General features: G+C 40.6%; 19 protein-coding genes across 19 annotated transcripts; 8 read left to right on the forward strand and 11 right to left on the reverse strand.

Moving 5' to 3' along the window:
- Positions 1-20: 20 nt before the first annotated feature.
- Positions 21-863, reverse strand: EROM_090880 (hypothetical protein; the record flags this gene model as incomplete). Its single annotated transcript, XM_009266926.1, has 1 exon — positions 21-863. The coding sequence occupies one exon, from the start codon at positions 861-863 to the stop codon at positions 21-23; it is 843 nt and encodes a 280-aa protein (XP_009265201.1).
- A 117-nt stretch (positions 864-980) lies between these two features.
- EROM_090890 (putative protein phosphatase) lies at positions 981-2360 on the forward strand (the record flags this gene model as incomplete). Its single annotated transcript, XM_009266927.1, has 1 exon — positions 981-2360. The coding sequence occupies one exon, from the start codon at positions 981-983 to the stop codon at positions 2358-2360; it is 1380 nt and encodes a 459-aa protein (XP_009265202.1).
- Positions 2361-2435: 75 nt separating this feature from the next.
- On the forward strand, positions 2436-3068 carry EROM_090900 (putative methyltransferase; the record flags this gene model as incomplete). The annotated part of the gene is made up of 1 exon (XM_009266928.1): positions 2436-3068. The coding sequence occupies one exon, from the start codon at positions 2436-2438 to the stop codon at positions 3066-3068; it is 633 nt and encodes a 210-aa protein (XP_009265203.1).
- A 158-nt stretch (positions 3069-3226) lies between these two features.
- Positions 3227-4321, forward strand: EROM_090910 (hypothetical protein; the record flags this gene model as incomplete). The annotated part of the gene is made up of 1 exon (XM_009266929.1): positions 3227-4321. One exon carries the CDS (start codon positions 3227-3229, stop codon positions 4319-4321), a length of 1095 nt encoding a protein of 364 aa, XP_009265204.1.
- A 61-nt stretch (positions 4322-4382) lies between these two features.
- Positions 4383-4901, forward strand: EROM_090920 (hypothetical protein; the record flags this gene model as incomplete). Its single annotated transcript, XM_009266930.1, has 1 exon — positions 4383-4901. The coding sequence occupies one exon, from the start codon at positions 4383-4385 to the stop codon at positions 4899-4901; it is 519 nt and encodes a 172-aa protein (XP_009265205.1).
- Positions 4902-5029: 128 nt separating this feature from the next.
- Positions 5030-5908, reverse strand: EROM_090930 (hypothetical protein; the record flags this gene model as incomplete). The annotated part of the gene is made up of 1 exon (XM_009266931.1): positions 5030-5908. One exon carries the CDS (start codon positions 5906-5908, stop codon positions 5030-5032), a length of 879 nt encoding a protein of 292 aa, XP_009265206.1.
- A 4-nt stretch (positions 5909-5912) lies between these two features.
- On the forward strand, positions 5913-7025 carry EROM_090940 (putative integral membrane protein; the record flags this gene model as incomplete). The annotated part of the gene is made up of 1 exon (XM_009266932.1): positions 5913-7025. One exon carries the CDS (start codon positions 5913-5915, stop codon positions 7023-7025), a length of 1113 nt encoding a protein of 370 aa, XP_009265207.1.
- Positions 7026-7095: 70 nt separating this feature from the next.
- On the reverse strand, positions 7096-7881 carry EROM_090950 (hypothetical protein; the record flags this gene model as incomplete). Its single annotated transcript, XM_009266933.1, has 1 exon — positions 7096-7881. The coding sequence occupies one exon, from the start codon at positions 7879-7881 to the stop codon at positions 7096-7098; it is 786 nt and encodes a 261-aa protein (XP_009265208.1).
- An 807-nt stretch (positions 7882-8688) lies between these two features.
- EROM_090960 (hypothetical protein) lies at positions 8689-10212 on the forward strand (the record flags this gene model as incomplete). Its single annotated transcript, XM_009266934.1, has 1 exon — positions 8689-10212. One exon carries the CDS (start codon positions 8689-8691, stop codon positions 10210-10212), a length of 1524 nt encoding a protein of 507 aa, XP_009265209.1.
- Positions 10213-10373: 161 nt separating this feature from the next.
- EROM_090970 (hypothetical protein) lies at positions 10374-11705 on the forward strand (the record flags this gene model as incomplete). Its single annotated transcript, XM_009266935.1, has 1 exon — positions 10374-11705. One exon carries the CDS (start codon positions 10374-10376, stop codon positions 11703-11705), a length of 1332 nt encoding a protein of 443 aa, XP_009265210.1.
- Positions 11706-11731: 26 nt separating this feature from the next.
- Positions 11732-12808, reverse strand: EROM_090980 (hypothetical protein; the record flags this gene model as incomplete). Its single annotated transcript, XM_009266936.1, has 1 exon — positions 11732-12808. The coding sequence occupies one exon, from the start codon at positions 12806-12808 to the stop codon at positions 11732-11734; it is 1077 nt and encodes a 358-aa protein (XP_009265211.1).
- A 277-nt stretch (positions 12809-13085) lies between these two features.
- Positions 13086-14003, reverse strand: EROM_090990 (hypothetical protein; the record flags this gene model as incomplete). The annotated part of the gene is made up of 1 exon (XM_009266937.1): positions 13086-14003. One exon carries the CDS (start codon positions 14001-14003, stop codon positions 13086-13088), a length of 918 nt encoding a protein of 305 aa, XP_009265212.1.
- Positions 14004-14032: 29 nt separating this feature from the next.
- EROM_091000 (hypothetical protein) lies at positions 14033-15028 on the reverse strand (the record flags this gene model as incomplete). Its single annotated transcript, XM_009266938.1, has 1 exon — positions 14033-15028. The coding sequence occupies one exon, from the start codon at positions 15026-15028 to the stop codon at positions 14033-14035; it is 996 nt and encodes a 331-aa protein (XP_009265213.1).
- A 106-nt stretch (positions 15029-15134) lies between these two features.
- Positions 15135-17090, reverse strand: EROM_091010 (hypothetical protein; the record flags this gene model as incomplete). The annotated part of the gene is made up of 1 exon (XM_009266939.1): positions 15135-17090. One exon carries the CDS (start codon positions 17088-17090, stop codon positions 15135-15137), a length of 1956 nt encoding a protein of 651 aa, XP_009265214.1.
- A 69-nt stretch (positions 17091-17159) lies between these two features.
- EROM_091020 (zinc finger domain-containing protein) lies at positions 17160-17435 on the reverse strand (the record flags this gene model as incomplete). Its single annotated transcript, XM_009266940.1, has 1 exon — positions 17160-17435. One exon carries the CDS (start codon positions 17433-17435, stop codon positions 17160-17162), a length of 276 nt encoding a protein of 91 aa, XP_009265215.1.
- A 48-nt stretch (positions 17436-17483) lies between these two features.
- On the reverse strand, positions 17484-17834 carry EROM_091030 (hypothetical protein; the record flags this gene model as incomplete). Its single annotated transcript, XM_009266941.1, has 1 exon — positions 17484-17834. The coding sequence occupies one exon, from the start codon at positions 17832-17834 to the stop codon at positions 17484-17486; it is 351 nt and encodes a 116-aa protein (XP_009265216.1).
- Positions 17835-17857: 23 nt separating this feature from the next.
- On the reverse strand, positions 17858-19372 carry EROM_091040 (pyruvate kinase; the record flags this gene model as incomplete). The annotated part of the gene is made up of 1 exon (XM_009266942.1): positions 17858-19372. One exon carries the CDS (start codon positions 19370-19372, stop codon positions 17858-17860), a length of 1515 nt encoding a protein of 504 aa, XP_009265217.1.
- EROM_091050 (hypothetical protein) lies at positions 19260-19709 on the forward strand (the record flags this gene model as incomplete). The annotated part of the gene is made up of 1 exon (XM_009266943.1): positions 19260-19709. One exon carries the CDS (start codon positions 19260-19262, stop codon positions 19707-19709), a length of 450 nt encoding a protein of 149 aa, XP_009265218.1.
- Positions 19710-19764: 55 nt separating this feature from the next.
- On the reverse strand, positions 19765-20430 carry EROM_091060 (putative membrane protein; the record flags this gene model as incomplete). Its single annotated transcript, XM_009266944.1, has 1 exon — positions 19765-20430. One exon carries the CDS (start codon positions 20428-20430, stop codon positions 19765-19767), a length of 666 nt encoding a protein of 221 aa, XP_009265219.1.
- Between the last annotated feature and the right edge of the window lie 6 nt (positions 20431-20436).

Here is a 20436-nt window from a genome sequence, read left to right on the forward strand (position 1 = left end):
GTCTTTTTAAAACAAGGTTTTCAGAAAGGCTCAATTATGTTTAGAATTCCGTCATCTCCCCCACTTATTATTCTGTCTTTGCCCGCATCATATGCAATTCCATTTATGAAGTCTTCGTGTACATTCTCAATCGATGTCACGATGCTAAGATCTGTGTCGATTATTCCAATACTGCTTCTATTCAAAGTATATGCCATATGCCTTCCAACACTGCAAACAGAGTATATAGGGAACATTGACAGCCTTTTGGATATCTCAAGCTCCCATCCATTCCTCAGAATATACGAGTTGACCATCCCCTCCTCGGTCGTACATATCATCCTGCCTTCATGGAAAATGACACACCATACGGTGCTTCCTTCATCAATCGATTGAACTAATTCCCAGGAATCATCGTAATCGAATCTGTCATAAACCTTCACGGTGTTGTCATAACCATATGTAAACAGAAATCCCCCATGGAATATGCATCCCTTAACATCATGAAGATGATCCTCTATAATCTCGTCGATTTCTATCTCCCCATCTATTCTTACAACCCAGACAGACTTTCCACGAGTTGCCATTGCTAGATACTTCCCATCCTCGGAGAACGCAACACACTTGACTTCTGTATCCGGGCCCTCAATCACATCCACAACATTTCCATCGCAGAACAGCACTGCAGTGCAGTCATAGCTTCCACAACACATGTACTTCCCATGGCTTGCTATAGATCTTATAGATTTCTGGGTCTTACACATCACCTCCCCCGTGTCCTGGTTAGTTAGCGTCCTGGATGTACCTCCCGTGTAAACCGCCCCATTTGAATGTACTGCCAAGATCTTCTCATTGAGTCTTTTCGAGGTTACCCTATACCTCATCTTATGGATAAAATTATTTCAAACTAATCGAAAGTGTAAAACGGCTGGCAGAAAATAGAAGAAGGATTGCCTTTTTCAGTTCCGACCTGAAATTCTCCTGTTTCATAGCCCTTTGAAATGATTAGCAGTGAAGTGTCAAACCTTGCAGAAAATCTGAAAGGGCAGGGACATATGTCTGTAGAAAAGTTGGAGCTACTTGTTGGAATCGATCAAAAGTTCAATGGACTGTTAGTTGAGCACCTTGCTGCCTTGCCGCCAGATAAAAGCCATCTAAGCATTTGTGAGCTTCTCCTGTTTGAAGAACCTGAGAAGACTGTTCCTGTTATCCGAAGGATATTTGCATCTTTTCCAAGCGAAGTTTCTAAATTCATTGGAAAACTTCTCGAGTCACCGTTTTACATACAGAGGCAAGTAATTCCATTGTTGATTGTGAACATGGAATACAAGGAGGAAAAAGAGGCCCTGAGGAGATGTTTGAGAGATTCTGTTGTGGGTGTAGCTAGATGTGGGGCTCTGTCCCTGGAAAAGTACAACGTGATTCCATTTGATGATGATGAGCTGATGGAGATTGTGAGGGACCTCCATAGCTCGTACTCGGAATCCATCCAATGCACGAGCTCCTATGTCATTCCTCTTATAAAAAGAAAGACACAGTTTGTATCTGAGATATGTGCATTGAAGTCATGGAGAAGAAGATATGCAATTGCTAAGAGGATACCAAGGCTCAATGTCAGCGATAGAGCCATTATATATTCACACTTGTCCCAAGATCCAGAGGAGGAGATTAGGATATGCCTTGCAAGTAACATGGAGTATGCCGAGGGATGGGATAGGCTTGTTCCACTGTTTCTAAAGGACAGCAGTCCTACCGTTAGAGCATTGATGATACAAATGGTAGGAGATAAAGAGGAGTTCCAAGAGATGCTGAAGGAAGCAGTCTCCGATGCCAGCTGGGAAGTTAGAAAGGCCTTGCTGTGTGTCCATAGAGTTGATACATACAAAAGCATAGTTATTCCACTGATAAATTCTCTTAATTCTACGCCTAACTGGAGAATAAGAAAGGAGATCCTTGAATCAATTGAGTATGCTTCGAAACAGGACGGAAAGCTTCTCAAGATGTTCTTAGGAAAGCACCTCCTTGGTTACCTTAGCGACAAGGTATATGAAGTAAGAGCTGAGGCTTCTAGGGTAGTTGGAGAGTTGGTTATGATGTATCCTTGGACAATTGAGTGGCTTCCAGACATTGAAGCTATTGTTTCGTCGAGGTCATATCTGCATAGGATAACTTCTGTGAATGCGGCGCTTTCTTTCGACAAGGCCCATAGAACAGAGTTTGTAAAGAAGTTGCTGTCTGATCCAATTGAAAACGTGAAGCTATACACGCTGGAAATGGTTGATCGGCATGGAATGGATGAAGGCATAAAGGAGATAGTTTCTGGCCTTTGTGTTAGCTCAGACGAGGAGATTAGGAGGGCAGCAAGAAACTTATTGGAATAGTATAGAGTCTTTGTTTAGTAAAGAATATGTATTTGAACTTTAAATATTTACCGATTCTTGAGCCTGCATTATAATATGGAAGATCCCAGGAGATTTGAAGAAAGGTTTGTTCACAAGTTTTACAACGAGAACACGAGAGAGTTTTCGGCAACGAGAAGAAAGCATTGGAAAATGACGGAGAAGTTTCTAGATAGTTATTATACTTCTGGGTCTATTGTACTCGATGCAGGATGTGGAAATGGAAGGTCGTTTCTGGTCCCAGAGGTAGTTGGATTAGACTACTGCTTTGATCTTCTGAGAGATGCCAAGGCTATAAGAAACCACGGATTGGTAAGAGGGGATGTCCTGAAGCTACCTTTTGCAGACTCTAGTTTTGACCTCGTGCTTAGTGTTGGTGTAATCCATCATCTCAGCACATATGAAAGGAGGCTGAAGGCAATGGAAGAAATGAAGAGGGTACTAAAGGATGGAGGGAAAGGATTGGTGTATGTATGGGGAAATTCTGTGAAGGATAAGAAGAAGTTTTCGAAGATCATTGGAAGACCAGGAGAAGAGTATTTTGCAACGTGGAACCTTAGGGATGACACCAAGAGGTATTATTACCTTTATGATATAGAAGGCCTACTAGAGCTTTGCAGAGACTCTGGATTTAAAGTTTTGAACTATGGGCCTGAAGAGGAAAGCTTGTTTACGGTCTTGGAGAAGTAAAACGGACCTGATCCACATATGCTGGAGGAGAAGGACTGAGAACAAATAAAGAATTTTGAAGCCCTTGAATGGAAAGAGTGGCAGGCATTTCCGACCTTCTGGAAAAATGCAAGGATAAAGCCTTTGTAAATGACAACAAAGAATGGATAAAGGAAAAGATGATGAAACCTCCTTTAAGGGACCAGGTAAGAGCACTGCTAGGGACAAAGAAGAACATCATTGCCATAAGAGCGATTGAGGCTGTGGAGGCCCCTGCAGACGAGCTTGCACCTACCCTTGGGGACAGGAAGAACATCAACCAATATGTGTATTCAACATATTATTACATGTACAAGATGGGGCTTATTGGAAAAGACAGGTTTGAAAGTGCGAAGGAACATTTTCGATGCATGAAGAATTATGAAAAGATGTTTATAGATACAGAGAACTCATATATCATCTCTAGGATTGAGGCCGATCGAAGGAGAGACAAGACAGTGAAGAGGGAGTTTAATAAAGTTATGGATACCAAGGAAGAACTGAGATCCTTGCTTGTAGAGCTCCCAGAGATCACAGTCGAAGAGGCGCACAGGATTAAAGACGGGGTTTGCAGTGTGAAAAGCATATTCGTGATTGATCTTGACCCCATATTTGACATTAGCAGCCTTAGATGCCAGGCCAAGGAAGAAGCATCTAGAAGGATATCTGAGATTAGAGATATTTTGTTTTGTATTGATAGCAGGCATCCTAGGATTTGCACTCTTGGAGCCATAGGAGAAGAGGAGAAGGATGGAGACAACGAATTAATTACACTTAGGAACTTTAAGAGAGACAGGTATCAGCATTTTGAAAGAATCTTTAACGGGCCTGAAAAGTTGAAGTTTACATGCACACCTCTTTTTTATAGTATAGATAGATTATTGAAAAACCGTGTGACACGGTTATACGATTCTGTTGTGAAGCTTTACAGGACAATGCAGACAGTTTACTTTATATCTTCACGACCTCTCCCTCAGATATTGGCTGAGCTCCTTTTTTTTGAGTACTCAAGCCTGGACATAAGAGACGTGGTTTCGACAATGGATGCTCCCTTTGATGTCTACAAGGAAATTCAAAAGAAGGGGAATATGAGGGTTGTTGCTGTTGGAAACAGCACCTTTGTCTCCCAGGAGAGTAAGAATGTTTATAGGATAGGATACGAGAGTTTCCGAAGAATGGTTGATGGGATTCTCCAGATGGAGAACACTATGGAAAGAAGTGGCGAGGGTCTTTGAAATATCCTTGCATAGAATAAAGTCTTTAATTATATATAACTTTTGCAATGCCAGTCCTAGGATGAGAAAGATAATCTATGAATTTGAGCAGTGTGACCCAAAGAAGTGCTCTGGGAAGAGGCTTATAAAGCAGAATAAGGTTCAACCAATTAAAAAGAATAAGAGCTTTGGAGGTGTGGTCCTCTCGCCAGATGCGGACCAGTCCATCTCTCCAGCTGATAGAGATATCATAGAGAGGTTTGGAATAGGACTAATAGACTGCTCATGGGCACAGTTGGATTCTGTAGATTTCAAGAGGCTTCCAAGAAAGCATAACAGGCTTCTTCCGTTCATGGTTGCTGCTAATCCGGTGAACTATGGAAAGCCCTTCAAGCTGAACTGTGCAGAAGCCCTAAGTGCTTCATTATATATATGTGGCTTCAAGGAGGATGCATACGAAATACTCGAAGGATTCAATTATGGTAACGAGTTCTACAAACTAAATGGAGACATTCTCGATGAGTATGCAAAGTGCACATCAAGCATAGAAGTAGTGGAGGCACAAAACAGGTTTCTGAAAAGCCAAGCTAGACGGGAATGATGTTTATTGGGACTTTCTGTCTCAGCCCTGAGGCGAACACTCCCTAAGGGGTAAAAGCAGCTACGCGAAAGGGCGTGCAGAGGCCGAATCGACTTGATTAAAGGACGACTGGATAGGCGTATCGAGAGTTAATTATCCCTTTTCATTTGGATATTGTAAAGGTAGTAAGCTGTTACAAACACAACCCCGGCAAAGAGAACCCAGATAAGCTTTCCTCCACTATGAACGTCTTCCTTGGTGTATACTCCGCCTGTGCTCTTAAGATGATAGCTTTCAATCCCAACTATCCTGAAGGAAGTCGAAGACTTATCTGTCATTGCGGAGACCCCCAGAAGATCGCCTTCTTTCACAACATTTGATCTGAATGAATGAACTAGAGAGAGGTTATCCGGCTCTCCCAAATATACAGATAACTCATAGCTCTTTTGCTCTATCCTGAGAACGAACTTCTCACCTGAGGGAAAGTTTCTGTATTCAACTCGATCAAGGTTTCTAGCAATATTGCTGGTGTTGATAGAGATATCTCCAGCCTTGACCCCAATATAAGACTTTCCAGAGGGCTTTATGATAACCAAAAGACCTTTAAAGTTGCACGATCTTCCAAAGCAATTTCCTTCACTAAACACATCCTCATCAGATATCCATATAGCCATTCCCTCGTCTCCTTCTCCCTTCTCTCCTTCCTCAATCTCAATAATAATATCAATACCAAATCTTTCCGAACCTATCGGGTGGGATGCAAGGATTGCTCCAGAGCTGTTTGGGGACGAATATCCCAGCTGAACAAATGAATCCCTCCCATGAGCCTTTATTACTTGCTCTCCAGAAGTCTTCCAGTTGAGGAACCTTCCAATCTCATCTACATAAGGTGATAGCAAGGATACTTCTTGGACGAACACACGCTCACTACACAAACACCCGAGTATGTGAAGAAGAGCAAACATGGGGTACTTTATCTTATAGAATTTACCAATCAAGAATAAACAAACCCTGAGCTTTCTCCCCATCAGAATGATACTTGGTAATAACACCCAAAAGATATTATGCCTAGCCGTTGCATCCAAAGTTTTCTATGTAGGCATTTCATACTTTGCATATCTTCTCCTTCCTCGATTTGATAAGTCTACAGAGCTTATCTCAACCAATTCATGCCTGAAATTCCTTCTTTCATGGGATGCCATCCATTTTCTTGAGATTATGGAAAAGGGATATGGGAAGGCCCATGTCGTTGCATTCTTCCCTCTTCTTCCATACATGTCCCGTGTCGTTGCAAGGTTACTTTCCTTAGAGCCGTATACAACAGGTGTCCTCGTGTCGTGTACTGCCTCTGTCCTAAGCTCTGTCCTGCTCTATAGAATCTCTCAAAGAAGATATGGAAACAAAATAGCAATAATGAGCTGCATCCTATTCATATTTAATCCTGCAGCAATAGTGTACACTGCCATGTATTCAGAGTCCTTATTTATGTTACTTTTTCTTCTTGGAATATACTTTCTTGAGAACAACAGTATTGTCCATGGCACATTGTTTTTGTCTTTGTGCGGTCTATGCAGATCTAACGCGATTCTATTTGCTCCATTCATCATTTATCCACTCGGCAAAAACGCCCTCCTAAGAATGATTGTACTTCTACTTCCACTTGGCATATTTCAATATTACTCTCTACTCATGATCAATAAGGCTACCAACACATACAGAATCTTCATACCATACTTTTACATACAGAAGACTCTCTGGGATCAAGGTTTTCTCAGGTTTTTTACACTTAAAAACATTCCAAATGTCCTTGTTGGGCTTCCATTTATCCTGATTTCCTTATACATCCTACGGGAATATTGGAACAAGAGATCTACTGTTAATCCGAAAATGTACATGGACACTCAAAGATTCAATACGGACATGTGTGCTATAGTGCTTCTGGTCCAAACTCTTATCACAATATTCCTGATCCACTGGAATATGTATTTCAGGTTTATTTCATTCAATCCTTTGATATACTGGATGCTAGCAGAGAAGTACTATACAATTGAAAAGGGATTCGGGAAAAGATTGCTGTTCAGATTTTATTTTGGATTTGGAGTAGCATACGCAGTGCTTTTCGGATGTTTCTATCCACCATGTTGATGGTTATATTAAATCATTAGTATAAGGTTTTTAATGAGAAATAAAACAATTGGTCTAACAGATCAGCCAATCAATTTCTTTTTCTTTCGCCTTTCTTCCTGAGAAGTATCTGAGAAACAACCCCCATGGTTATAAGAGATATGTACCCTACAGAAATCTTGTTTTCAACCAGACCTTGATAAAAATTTCCCCTTCGAAGTGTTGCAATATACTGATCAAACTCAAGATTCAAACCGAATCCAAAGTTAGCGCCGACTATGATGAAGAGAGACCCAAAGACAGAGAAAACAAGAATATAGATCAGGAAGGTAATCGGTTTGACAAGAACCAGAACAAGAATCCCAATGCATAGCATTATCGTCTGGTATATGTAATATGAGCTTCCCTCCATTGTTTCTCCAGTGGACGACTCCAATATTCCCCAGAGATGGAATGCGAGATACCCCATCAATATGTATATTATCGTCTTGACAAAGAAAAACATTACTATCCCAAGAGCAACAGACAGAAAGGCCATGAAGAATCTATTGGCATCCACTTTCTTCAGGAACAGAACTACATGACCTATTGCCTTAGGTGCATTCTCTGCAGTTCCATATTTGTCTGCAATTATCTTGTCAACAACCTCCATTATGCTTCCAATGCCTAGCCGAAGCACCGGGAATGCAATTACCGATAAAGAACATCTCTTTGCACAGATTCCCAAAAAGTTCACCAGAAGCCCTGAAACAAACAAGGCTATAGCTATTTCTCTTCTTTCAGAGAGGAAATCTCCGTAATAGCCCATTGAATCCCAGATGTCGGGTGGGACTCCTTCAGTAGCTGCTGCATATCCAAGAAACAACATGGCAATCATAGGGGGTTTCTAACCATTTCTATTTACAATTTATATAAACCAAGGGAATGAATAACAGGTATTAAGAATTTGATAGGCATATAAAAACATTTTTTTAGATGATGTGATATTATGATATACGATTGGTATGGCCATATTCAGGGGAAGGAGAAGCATAATAACTTGAGGAGTTTTGGACCCTTTCACCACATGTATAGTGAAAACCGGAGCTGTGTTTGTAACAGCTTACTACCTTTACAACATCCAAATGAAAAGGGATAATTAACTCTCGATACGCCTATCCAGTCGTCCTTTAATCAAGTCGATTCGGCCTCTGCACGCCCTTTCGCGTAGCTGCTTTTACCCCCTAGGGAGTGTTCGCCTCAGGGCTGAGACAGAAAGTCCCAATAAACATCATGTTCCCATAAATCCTTTCCTTCCTCTACATTAACGCTAAAGGATGTTTATTGCTCCTGAGCTCTTTGAGAGCTTCTCTGTACACCTTTCTAACTGTACCTTTTAGAATTCCACCTGTAAATGGATAATGAGAGTGATTAAATGAATAACTATTACCCATCGGCCGCCTAAACGATGGCCTAGCACTTGAGAAGTAATAGGGATATATGTGCCTTAAATCTTAATTTATAGAACATGATAGAGTACTTAGAAGTTAGTTCTTCATCTCTTTGTTTCATCCTTTAAGGAAATAAGGGAGGTGTTGCGGTTGTTATCTTTTCATCACACTTAAGATGAAAATGTAAGGAAGCAGTGGTGTGGTACCAAATAGAGATCGTCCCTGGTGAATTCATCAAATCACTGAACCCCTTGATGATTGAAAGTTTTGCAATAAAGAAGTTTATAATTAATTATTTCATTGAGCATAGCCAGGAAGATATTGATAAGATGGTATTGAACATACATAGGCATCTTTTGAGGGGATTCTTGATGAATGAGGTGGTATACAACATGAAGTCTGGAGAGTATGGCCGTATTTCAAGGGTGGGTGGTGCCAGATATGGTGTGGTAATTCAGTCGAAAGATGGGGGGCATGAAAAGGATTGCCACTTTTCGGATCTGGCAAGAAGAGATGAAGTGAGTGCAAGTGGAGTTAAAGGATATTTGCTTGGGATAACGATGGAGACGCCCTTTGGAAGGGTCTTAAAGGAGAATGCATTCGGAAGCATAAAGGACTCTTCAGGGGTGATGAAATGCAAGGTGCCCCAAAACCAATGCTATGAGGGAACACGACCACTCAGGGATTCTCAGAAGTCCTTAGATAGAGAGAAGACCCAAGGAATGTGGCCTAGTGCAGAAAATGCAGGAGATAGAGGCGCAATGGAGAGACAAGATGATAAGGCTAATGCAGTGGAAGTTGAGAAGAACGGACTAACTGAGGATATTGATATAGACTCGATCCTGAAGCTGAGAGATGATCAGATATTGAGGATTCCAGGGCTTGAAAGGCCGGATATTGAATCGACGATGAAGATCCTTGGTGTGCTGGTAGGCTTTAGATCCTTCTTTGATATAGAAAGGATAGATGTGAAGGAGCTGGCGGGGGTTATTATTGATCCTTTATATGAATCGGATATTGTCTGCAAAACTCATGAAAGGTTAATTGAGATGCTAAAAGCAGAGATCGATAACATAGGAATGGATGTTTTTATAGAGAATTCCAAGCCTTGCATAGCATTAGTCTTTGAATGTGTATGTTCCTCAAAAGATAAGAAACAGGATGATCTTGAAAGTATTGAAGAGCCTCGCCAAGTTCTTGAAAAAAAACAGTGGAAGGCCGATTTGGAGAAGTTTATTAAGGAGACTTCTTCTCAAGCTGGGATAGATATTTCCCACATTGTGCCCTGTATCTTCGCAAAGGATCGTCCATTAAGCAAAGAGGAGATAAGAAGTAGGCTTGTGCTACTTGAACTATTATTGAACATGTTCTTTACGACTGAGCCTTTTAGAGAGGTTGTATCTGAGAAGATGGAAACGTCAAAAGAACTTGAGAGGAGAAAAAGAGAACTACAGGCTAGACTTAGAAAGCCGATCCTGGCTTTGGACAGTGAGGCTTCTCTAGATACTGATAAAAGATCCGAAGTAAAGAAAGAGCTTATAGATACAATGGAGAAGATATTTCAATTACCCACAAATATCAGAATTGGAGAAATCGACGGAATCAGGTTTCTGAATCTCAACAGGAAGATCTATGCAGCTAAAGAAAGAGATTACTACCTAATGAGTAGGGATGCGCTGCTTAGACTATGCAAGAAGTACAATGACAGAAGTAAGAGTAAGAGGAATGTACTGGTAAGCATAGAACAGTATATGGAGATTCTGCAGAACCCGCTCTGATTCCGATGTTTGTTTATGTGTTGTATTTGGATATAACTAGTTTTATATTCAGGAATAAACAACTAGCACAGATGAATAGACAGAGATTTATAAACTTGCTAAAGGATAATAAAAATGCTACACCACCTGACCATAGTGTGAATCTGGGGAGACACGTGATAATGGTCAGGAATCTTAAAAGAAAGTACCTCATAAACAAGATTACACTATTAGATATTTACAACTACTATGGAACACCACTATCTATATACACGTCACAAAAGATCCGGAATGTATTTGTAACTGCATCTCTGTGTCTAACAGTTTACTTTGCATCAAACATGGATGCAATCAGAAATAACAGGATTCCAAGGCTTGGGGTGAATTTCTCTTCAGCTACGTTGGTTGTGGGGGGAGTGTTCGTTGTGAAGGAAGCTATTTCTTATGTTCTCAACCTCAAGAAGATGGCGTCTGTATTTTATATATACAGATACATTCTGCAAGAAGGTATAGATAATATAAGGTTTAAGGATGTGGTTGAGGGGGTGATCAAGCTGGAGAAGGAAGTCCACAACAGAGATCTCACGGGGAAGGATTTCCGAGACATTGTGAACCGCAACAACCTCCTTTTGCTTTTGATGATGAAGAAATTCCCTTCAATATTCCGCCCTACATGTTCTAGATTTCTTCTTTATATCCTTCATTCCTACATTGGAAAGATAGAGAATGGGCCTATTGAAGAGATTAATGACGAAATGAGAGTGATTTCCGCAGCTATATTTCTGCTGTCGCCTATTATTTCAATCTTCTTCATCCTGTACTATATTGTAAGAATCATAGAAAAGTCTCAAAACAACGTGTTTTATGTTTTTAAAAAGGCACACAGGCCATCATTCAAGTATTTCATGGCCAAGAGGAATGAGTATCCTCATGAGACACGGAGAAAGATACAAAAAGGTGCGGATTACCTGAATGCTTTTTTCCTTGCGAAAAAAAGAGACTGCATTGCCCGAATCTGTTCTGCGGTCTCATTCTTTTTGAGTTGTCTTGTGTTTCTGGCAGTGTATCTGATTCTGAAGACGGTGCTTGTGTCTAACCCGAATCTGAATGGAATCTTATACCAAGACATAGTCCTCTTTGGAAAAACAACGAATATACTGTATCTTTCTTACTTCATAGGCGGGATGTCCTGTTGTCTAAGATGTCTAAGCCTGGACTATGCATCCACGAGCCGCCGTAGGATGTTTATCAAATGGTGCGTGCTCATGGAACAGAGAGAACTACTCAAGTATTCCGAGAATCGAAGACGTTTAGCAACTCTTATGGCAAAGTTCTTCGTCCCTCGCATATATTTATTTCTGATGGAGATTTCCTCTCCATTCATTGTTCCATTCCAGCTTGAGAAATTGAGAAGGAGGTTGGAAAGGATCCACACAACGTTCAACTCAACAGATATATGGGAGGAATATGTTGGTGAAATCCAAAGTAACAGAATCTCTATCTTAGACTTATAAGATTAAAAGAATATAAGCCATATTTGCTAAACCATTTTCTTTATTACGTCTCCTAGCTCAAGAGTTTTGACCTTGTCATTTATTGCTGATTGCTTGATAACGTATCTATTTCCGAATTTCCTTATAAACTCTTCAAGATCCTTCTGGAAAGGTAATTCCTTAATAAGCTCCTGAGAAAGCTCTTCTGGAAATACTTCACGGTCCACCAATGGAAGTGAGGCCCAGGAGGGTGAGAATAACGACGAGATATTCAATTTAAAAGAAGGGAATGAAAGAGATGGCTTCTTAGTTAGCCTTGACATCTCTCTTCTTTCAGAATCCAACTCTATCCATTCATAGCTACCCTCTTCTTCTTCAGATTCCTCCTCCGTAGTCCCAATGGTTTCTGCATCCTCTGCATCCTCCCAATCAGAATCGTGCTCGTAATCTAGAACTTGCGGAAGCTTTAAAAGACTATTTCTTACGTGAAGCTTCTCTTCCCTAAATCCATAAAAAGGAGGTTTCAGTTGATCCGAAAACTTGATAAAAGACAATCTCTTTGGGTTCTGCAAATCCTTTCTTATCCGCACTGTGGAATTGATAGGACTTGCAAGCGTGCTAATTATAACCTCATCCCCAAAGGATATTGGAGAAAATTGGCCAAGTGTGTTTCTAGAAGACTTCTTTTTACCTTCTATCTGAACAAACTTCAATATGCCCGGTGTAGTGACCTCTTTTTTTCTTATGTTAGTAGAAGAGTCTAAAGCCCCATCAGGTCTAGATCTTTTGAAATCTTTCCTTATCCCTTTCAGTAGCTTTCTAACACACCCAGAGACTAATGCAAGGTCTTTCAGAAGATACACACCTCTAGTGGCCTTGTCCTTTTCATTAATCATCTCAATCTTGAACTTGGACTCAACAAATTCCTTGAGAGTTTTTATTCTGTCTTTTCTTCTTTTTGATGTTTTCTTGTATGAATATAGAACTCTGTCCATCCAATCATAGTCTACGTCCAGCTTGCAGTCCACCATTAGAGCTAGTAGATCCACCGGTATTTCTTCTTCCTGGCTTTTCTTCCATTCATGTAGGATCCTTAAAACAGTTGGATGGAATAAAACCTCCATACCCTCGTCCAGAAAATAAATGATATAAAAATACACATGGTATAGCTATTGGGCTACCTTAGACCCTTTTGTGTATCTTGAGCTTCATTCAGCCAGACATTAATCTCCATATCTTCAATACTTACGCAATAGATCCACACTTCCAGTATATAATCATTCCACTTCTCTTACAGTCAGATACCCGTATAATATTTCTATCAGAAAGCACAGTGAACTGTTGCAATCCCCTCCACATCTTGTGATTAACCATCTATAGAAATACCTAGGACGTCTAATATCAGGAATCAAGATAAACCTCAAAGTATAGATCCTTGTAGAGAGCCTTCAGATCTTCTTGTGGAATGTAATGGATGTTTGTGTAGTCAATAAGAGACAAGCCTCCCTTCTTACATATTTCAGATACAAGTCTTTTTTCAGCTTTTGAATCGATTTTAGCCAGCTCTGTAAACATTTCTCTACTAACAAGAATATTCAGAAGAAATGGTCTTTCTCTGACCACTCTTCCCAAAAAGAGAGCCATCTGCTTGTAGTTTCTATCTATGTATTCCTTGACAAGAGAAATGACCTCCTCGTCATTGAAGTTAAGTATCCAGTCCAATGGCAAAGTATTGAATAGCTTCACTTTTTCTTCCGGAAACAGCGGGTTCATGAGCACCATACAGAAAAATTTCCTGAAGACATCTGCCTTACAGCTAAACAGTATGTAGAAGTCTAGAAACTCTTTGAATCTTGATATTTTTTTGCTCATTTCTTTGATCACAGATGAGGAGTCTAACTGGCAGAAATCGGAATAAAAGAAGTCTTTTAGGAACTTGAGCCTGTTAAACTCAAATGGAAATAAAGTGAAGCCTATTCCACAGTTTGACTTTGAGAGTGCCCACTTTATGTCAATTTCTGCATTACCTTTCTGTTTTTTAAACACCCTGGACTGATTCTCCCTTATTCGGCTTTCAATCCTAAGGACATCTACTTCCTTTTTTAGCTTCTCTGTCTTCCGAAGACCATCCAAGGCTTCTCGGCTCTTCTGCTCTTTCATTGCAAAGTTCTGCTTTTCCAATGCAATCATGTTCTGCCGTAATATCACTATCTCTCCGGTGAGTCTCATATTTTCTTGCTTGAGTCTCTGGAGCTCTTTATTCTCTGGTTCGTGGATTGCATCCTCTTTCGCTTCACTGGATCCATCAAACCCCCTCATCCTCGGTTCCTATTGCAAAGAATTATTTGCTACAACTCGCCTATACTTTTTCTTGCCTTTGGAGAGACCTTACATATCGGTAAGACAAACCCAACCCCATCAAATTCTATTCTATAAGAAAACTTTATGGTAAACAAGGTGCAGTCAAAGGTAAACCAATCGTGTTTTATGATGAGTGGGACCATCTTATAGAGGCACATATTGGAATTGAACTCTTTCATCACCTTCTCCTCATCATTCGAAATCTCCCCATCAATGTATTCGGTTATCCTCAATGTTATTCTTGTTGACTTAATGTTTCTTTTGTACCATATTTCCACCGTGTCGTTCTCAATAAGATACTTCCTATACTCAATCTTGGCAATTTCTTCATCACCATTCCAAGCAGTAACCCTGTGTCTATCTTCCTCGATTTTGGGATCTTCCATCGACACATAGAAGTATATATCCCCCTTGATTTCTTCTCTGTATCTTTCAACAACCTTATTCATGAATCTAGGGAACTCCTCAAGGATTCGCATCCTTTGCTCCACCATCTCTGCAATGGTCCCACTGCTCCACTCAGATTTATTTCTTAAGGAGTTAACAATCTCTCCAAATGCAGTACTATCCCCATCACCAATTCTGATCATATCTCCATGGACTATCATGCTTTCCATTTTCCTAGGAGGCTCAAGCCCGATGGGGTAGACATCAAATATCTCAGACCTTATATCCTTTTTTGTCCCATAGTATCCCTCCACAATTATCATATATACAACCTCCAGGCTTTTCAGCCTCATTGAAGGAAGGGCGTTTCTTGGTATAGTGCATCTATATATAGTCTCGATGCCTTCCCCCATCTGGATCTCTACAGGTGTAGACTCCAAGAACTTAACTTCCTTCCCATCAATCCTCACAATCCCAGTAATCCGTGCTGCTAGGAGCCCAGGTTTTTGAGATGTATACCCACATCTCTTCCATTTTATACATGACTTGAACACACCTCCCGTATAAACATCAGAAGAGTATATTTCAAAGTCCATGCCCTAGAAACAAAGGGATTCCAGGGTCAGGGTTTACTTTAGTTCAGAAGTCTTTTCAAATAGACATGGGAGATAGATCTAAATCTTTAATTAAGCAAGTTAAGGATCATCTCCTTCCACCAAACTTGTTTCTCTCAAAAGGATCATCATCAGCCGCATTGAAAATTCCACCACTTCCAAAAAGCCCTGCAACACCACTTTCATTTCTCTCATTTGAATCAGCATATCCTATGCTTGGTTTGGCTGGTTGTTGCGAAGGCTCAGTACCCTCGAAAAGTCCCCCAAACAAGCTTTTCCCATTTCCAAACATATTGCTTATCGGCCTTGCGGTATCGGTTTGTTGGGATACATCTAGATGCCCTTGGCCTACACTACCAATAGATGAGAAACTCTGGATGTTAGAACTTGTGCCGTTATTATTTTGAAGAAAAACATTTCCTTCTTGTCCAAAGGGAAAGGCGGTCTCGGGTTTCTGGCTAACCTCCCCACTTCCATTCAACTTCCTCTTAAATAATGAAGATCCAGGACTTGGAGAGTGAAGCTCTGTAGATCCTTGAGTGTTACCAAGACAGGGCTGAAGAGTTGAGCCCCCACCAAACACAAATGGTTTGGTTTCAGGTGCCTTGACATCTGAGGCGAATGGACTGGTAATGCTCTCATGATTTACAGTGGAGGGAGAGCCTTGAGTGGGTAGGTTTGAAATACTAGAATTGAACTGAAATGCTGGTGCATTTCCTTCCAAACTAGGTGTCCTTCCATCCCAAAATCCAAATTTTTTCGGTTCTTCGTTCTTCTTATCTTCGGAGAGGCTTTCTTTTTCTTCATCTCTAACAGTCTCACTAAGGGTCCCCCCAAACACAAATGGTTTCCTTGGTGGTACAGTACTTTCATCCTTTTTGGTATCTAGATCAATTTCACCTTGCCCTGTATCAGAACCGTTTTCTTTATCCTCAGACACAGGGTCCAATATAGGATGAGATGGAGCTACAGACGAATTAGATACACCGTTGGCTTTTGGAGCTACATCTATGCCATTCCCTTTTGTATTTGGACTCCAACTAACTTCAGGTATCGCATTCTTACCATCATTCTTCTCGCTAGCTTCGGCAATTCGTGCCTTAGATACTTCATCCTCATTCTTGTCAAAGCTGGTGCTTTTGTTTCCGAGTGTTTCTATATCAAACAATCGCTCCTTCTTTGCCTGACTAAGAACATTTGTAAGCTTCTTCCTCTCCCCTTCCTCAAGGTCATCAATGTCAAACTTGTCATCCGTGACATACCTTGCCATCATTCTATCAACCCCAAGATCCTTCTCAAGATAGAAGTAAGACCTTGGAACCCTGGACTCCCATCTTTCCCTGGCCATCTTCCTTCGTTTCTCAGTCCTTTCCCTTTCTTCTCTTCTTCTCTCTTTCTCTTTGGCTTCATATTCTTTTCTTATTTCATATTCCACACATCTTTTGCAATTGTAGTCTCCTCCAAAATTGCATTGGACTTTCCCATCCACCTTTTCAGAATTCAGCTTCTTTACATTTTTTTCACAGAAATACTCCTCCTCTTCATCAGTAGATACTTCTCCCAGATGAAGAAAGAGATTGTCTTCTTCATCATAACAAATGGCTTTTTCAATCGTTTCCATAGGCGTCTTGCCTTCCACTCTATATTTCTTTGGAAGAATTCCCCAACTAACATCATTCTCCTTCTTTAGGGCATATTTCTTTTGGTATCCCCTTTTCCTGTGCTTCTTTGTCTTTCTTTCACCTTTTGCATCTCCTACACATTCATTCCTCTTCCGCTTTGCTCCAATGCCTCTTTCAGCCTTCTCAGCTCCCATCTTCTTCAGCATTTCAAATCCATCGTCTATTCTCTTCTCACACCGTGGCTCTACTATTGCCTTGCATAGCTCCTTGATATCATCAAGTTCGGATATTGATATAGGCTTTGAGCTTTCAAACCTCGAGCATAACTTTTCATAAGGCTCTAACTCCACCTTCCTTCCCGGCCTCAGTGTATCCTTAATCTTGTTCCATGCCTCTTTCATTCTCTCATAGAATCCTGCCATCTTGCTGGGTCAACAATAATTTTTTCTCATAAAATCCAGTTCCAAGCCAATTTTAATTTCAATATCTTGTTATCCACTTTCTCTATCCTCTTTTATGTATCTCTTCAGTCTGTACAACACTCTTAGAATCTTAGGATCTTCTCCCATCCTTATTCTACTATCCCACTTCTTGGCTGAACTTCTAAGGCCTACTAAATCCTTCATAGACAAGGGTCTCCTTCCACACACAGGGCAAGTGTCATGGCCACTCAAGTGTCTTTTGATGCACAAGTAGCAGAAGCTATGCCCACACGGTGTCCCGTGTCTTATGGATATCTCACAATCACATACCCTGCACAGATTCATTAAGGGCCCCTTCTTGAAGATATTTGAGCTTTACCCATCACTTACTTTCTATCTCTTCTCCATCTTCACATACTTTAGAATCTTCCTCATCGCTCGCTTAAGAATCCCAGATACCCATAAAACCGACATGGAGCATTTGAAGCCAGAGATCTCTCCTATGGTAGCAATCGTGAACAAGACATGTTTGCATGCCGGAGCATCACATTTGATCACTGCTATCTGGCTGTGTGGTAGATACTCAACAACTCCCAGGTTCCCCACCATCGACAAAACATGTCTTCCATAATCAATCTCTACTTTCGACTTGATTATTGAGCCTAATACATCCATACTAGGCACGCTTCTATTTCCCTCAGGCCGAAGCTTCACAACTACATATCTTGACTTCACACGAACCATACCGGGGTTGCAAAATCAATTCTTCAAACATCAGTTACCTTCGTGCTTTCTTTACATATAACCAGGAACCTTCCCTTCAGCTTCAGACCTTGCAGAACCCTATCCACATCAATAGGCCCCTTGCCATCCACAGGAACGATTCCTCGGTAAATACTAAATCTCCTGAGGATCCATTTATCACCGGAAACCACAACAATGGGAATCATAGGGGAGCTCAGATACATCTTTTCTATTTCTAAGGCCTCTCTAAAGCACATCACAACTCCGTTCACGTAAGGATATCTTTCATGAGGTCTACTTCCCAAAACATATTCCTCTGCATCAATGCATATACTTTTCATGAATTTAACAGTTTCAATAGGAAACATCCCTATAGCTGATTCCCCGCTTAGCATCACACAATCGCATCCATCAGCAACGGCATTTCCAACATCAGAGGTTTCAGATCTGTTCGGAGTGTTTTTTAAGATCATACTTTCCATCATTTGTGTCGCACAGATGACAGGCTTGCCTTCTTTCTTTGTCTCCAAAAGAATCTTTTTTTGAGCACTAAACACTTTATCCACCCCAATCTCAACTCCAAGGTCCCCCCTTGCTATCATCACTCCATCAGAGGAAGAAGCTATTTCTCGGATATTCTTCATTCCTAGACATGACTCTATTTTGGATACAATGGGAACCTGACTCCCAACAATCTTCCTTATTTTCCCAACATCCTTGCGAGAACTCACAAAAGATGCAAAGATTATGTCTATCCCATTCTCCAGTCCAAAGATGATGTCATCCTTGTCTTCATCACTTAGAAATTCAATTCCTACATCTATGTTCGGGAAGTTCATGGACTTATCATTTTTAATTGTCCCATTGCTCATCACCTCACATCTAAACCCGTCTTCTTCCACACTAGCGACTCTCAGATCTATTCTCCCATCATCAATGAATATCTTATCATCTTTACTCAGAGACTTAAAGTCAATCCGAGGTATTGAGATCCCCCTTCCCGATGATGAGAAGTGAAGAATATCCCCAGACTTCACTTTGATGTCCTTATCTTCAGGAGTTCTAATCCTCACCTCGGGCCCCTTTGTGTCTAATGCTATTGCAACATATCTATCCACGTTACATCTAGAGTCCATAATGTTCCTAATAGTCTCAAGGTGTGCTTCCCTTGTGCCATGGCTGAAGTTAAGCCTTGCAATAGACATCCCCGCATTTATTAGATCTCTAATCTTCTGCTTTGAAGATGTGCTTGGCCCAATGGTACACACTATCTTTGTCAGTGCCATCTTCATGAGTGGATATATAGGATAAATACTTTCCAAATTTATCAAGTTTATTTTGAGACAAATGATAGGTCCTCCACAGATAGGGACCATGCTCTTCCAAGAACCATGGATATAATCCACCGGGCCATCCCTAGGGTGGATGAAGACGGTCGCCGTTGTGATGAGATCTTTAGATGACGAAATCCCATCTCTTAGAGTTCCAGCTGCAAGTGCATTGCTAGGGTCTGCAAAGCATATCGTGATAATATTCATAGAAAAAAACAAGATGTTTCTCTTTAACGAGCCGCATGTGATGCTTGAGTCGGAAAAGATTTTGAGTGTTGAGCAAAAACTCCACAGAAAAGCTATTGTCACACACCTCGAAAACACAGCCAAGGCCGTGAAGAAGATAAACTTCAAGGCAGAGGTATCAAAGCTAGTGATCAGTGGGGATGAAAAGTACAAAATAAAAAAGTGCTTGCAATGCCTGGAGGTTCAAGCAGCCATGTTTGTTGGTAGACACAAAAGAAAGAAGTTTTATGAATACTTTGTTCAATCATTAGAGGATTACGTATTTGAAATCATGAAGATTCCAACTATTAGGGTATAAATGCCAGAGCGCCATTTCTAAATTCTTTAGGCATCAAGACCATTCCAAAAATAAATTATAATCCAATAGACCTCAGAATTCCTTTGCATAGCAAGCCTGTGGCAATTTTACATCCATATAAGTAACCAACTGCTGTTTCGTTCCTTACCTGGCATATCTCCGAAACTACAATCGAATTCGATGCCACACAAAGAAACTCTATGACTAGGAGGTACTCCTCCCACTGGTACTTCCATACTATCATGATGAATATAAACAGGTAGTAGAAGCTTGAGAGTAGAAGTGCACTGGATAGCTTTATGAATCCAATGCACCTGTGAAACACGGCATATACTAAGACTAAGAACAAAAGTGTCTCCATAAGGCTCTCTATCACATCTCTGCAGATGATGGGTATTGCTGCAATGGAAACATTGTCTAGGCCTTCCCCAGAAAAAAAAAGCCTAAGAGTTTTATGATGCTGAAGTATTGGTGCAGTGAGGATCTTAACAGTCAACATAAGTAAAACGCTTCTTGTGAAGTCCTTTTTGTTGTTAAAGAGATAATGTCTGAAGATTCGCCTTTTGAGCAAGAGAAGGTCTATGAGCTTCATCATGCCATTCAGTTCAAAGTACCTATCCATCTTTTTGCAGCACACAAGACATTTAGAAATCTGTTTAGCTGAGGAATTCTTGAGGAACAGCTGCTTTGCCCTGCTTCCACATTCTATACACACATGCATTTTCTA

Source organism: Encephalitozoon romaleae, chromosome IX, assembly GCF_000280035.1.
Source record: "Encephalitozoon romaleae SJ-2008 chromosome IX, partial sequence".
Classification (NCBI taxonomy): Eukaryota; Fungi; Microsporidia; family Unikaryonidae; genus Encephalitozoon; species Encephalitozoon romaleae.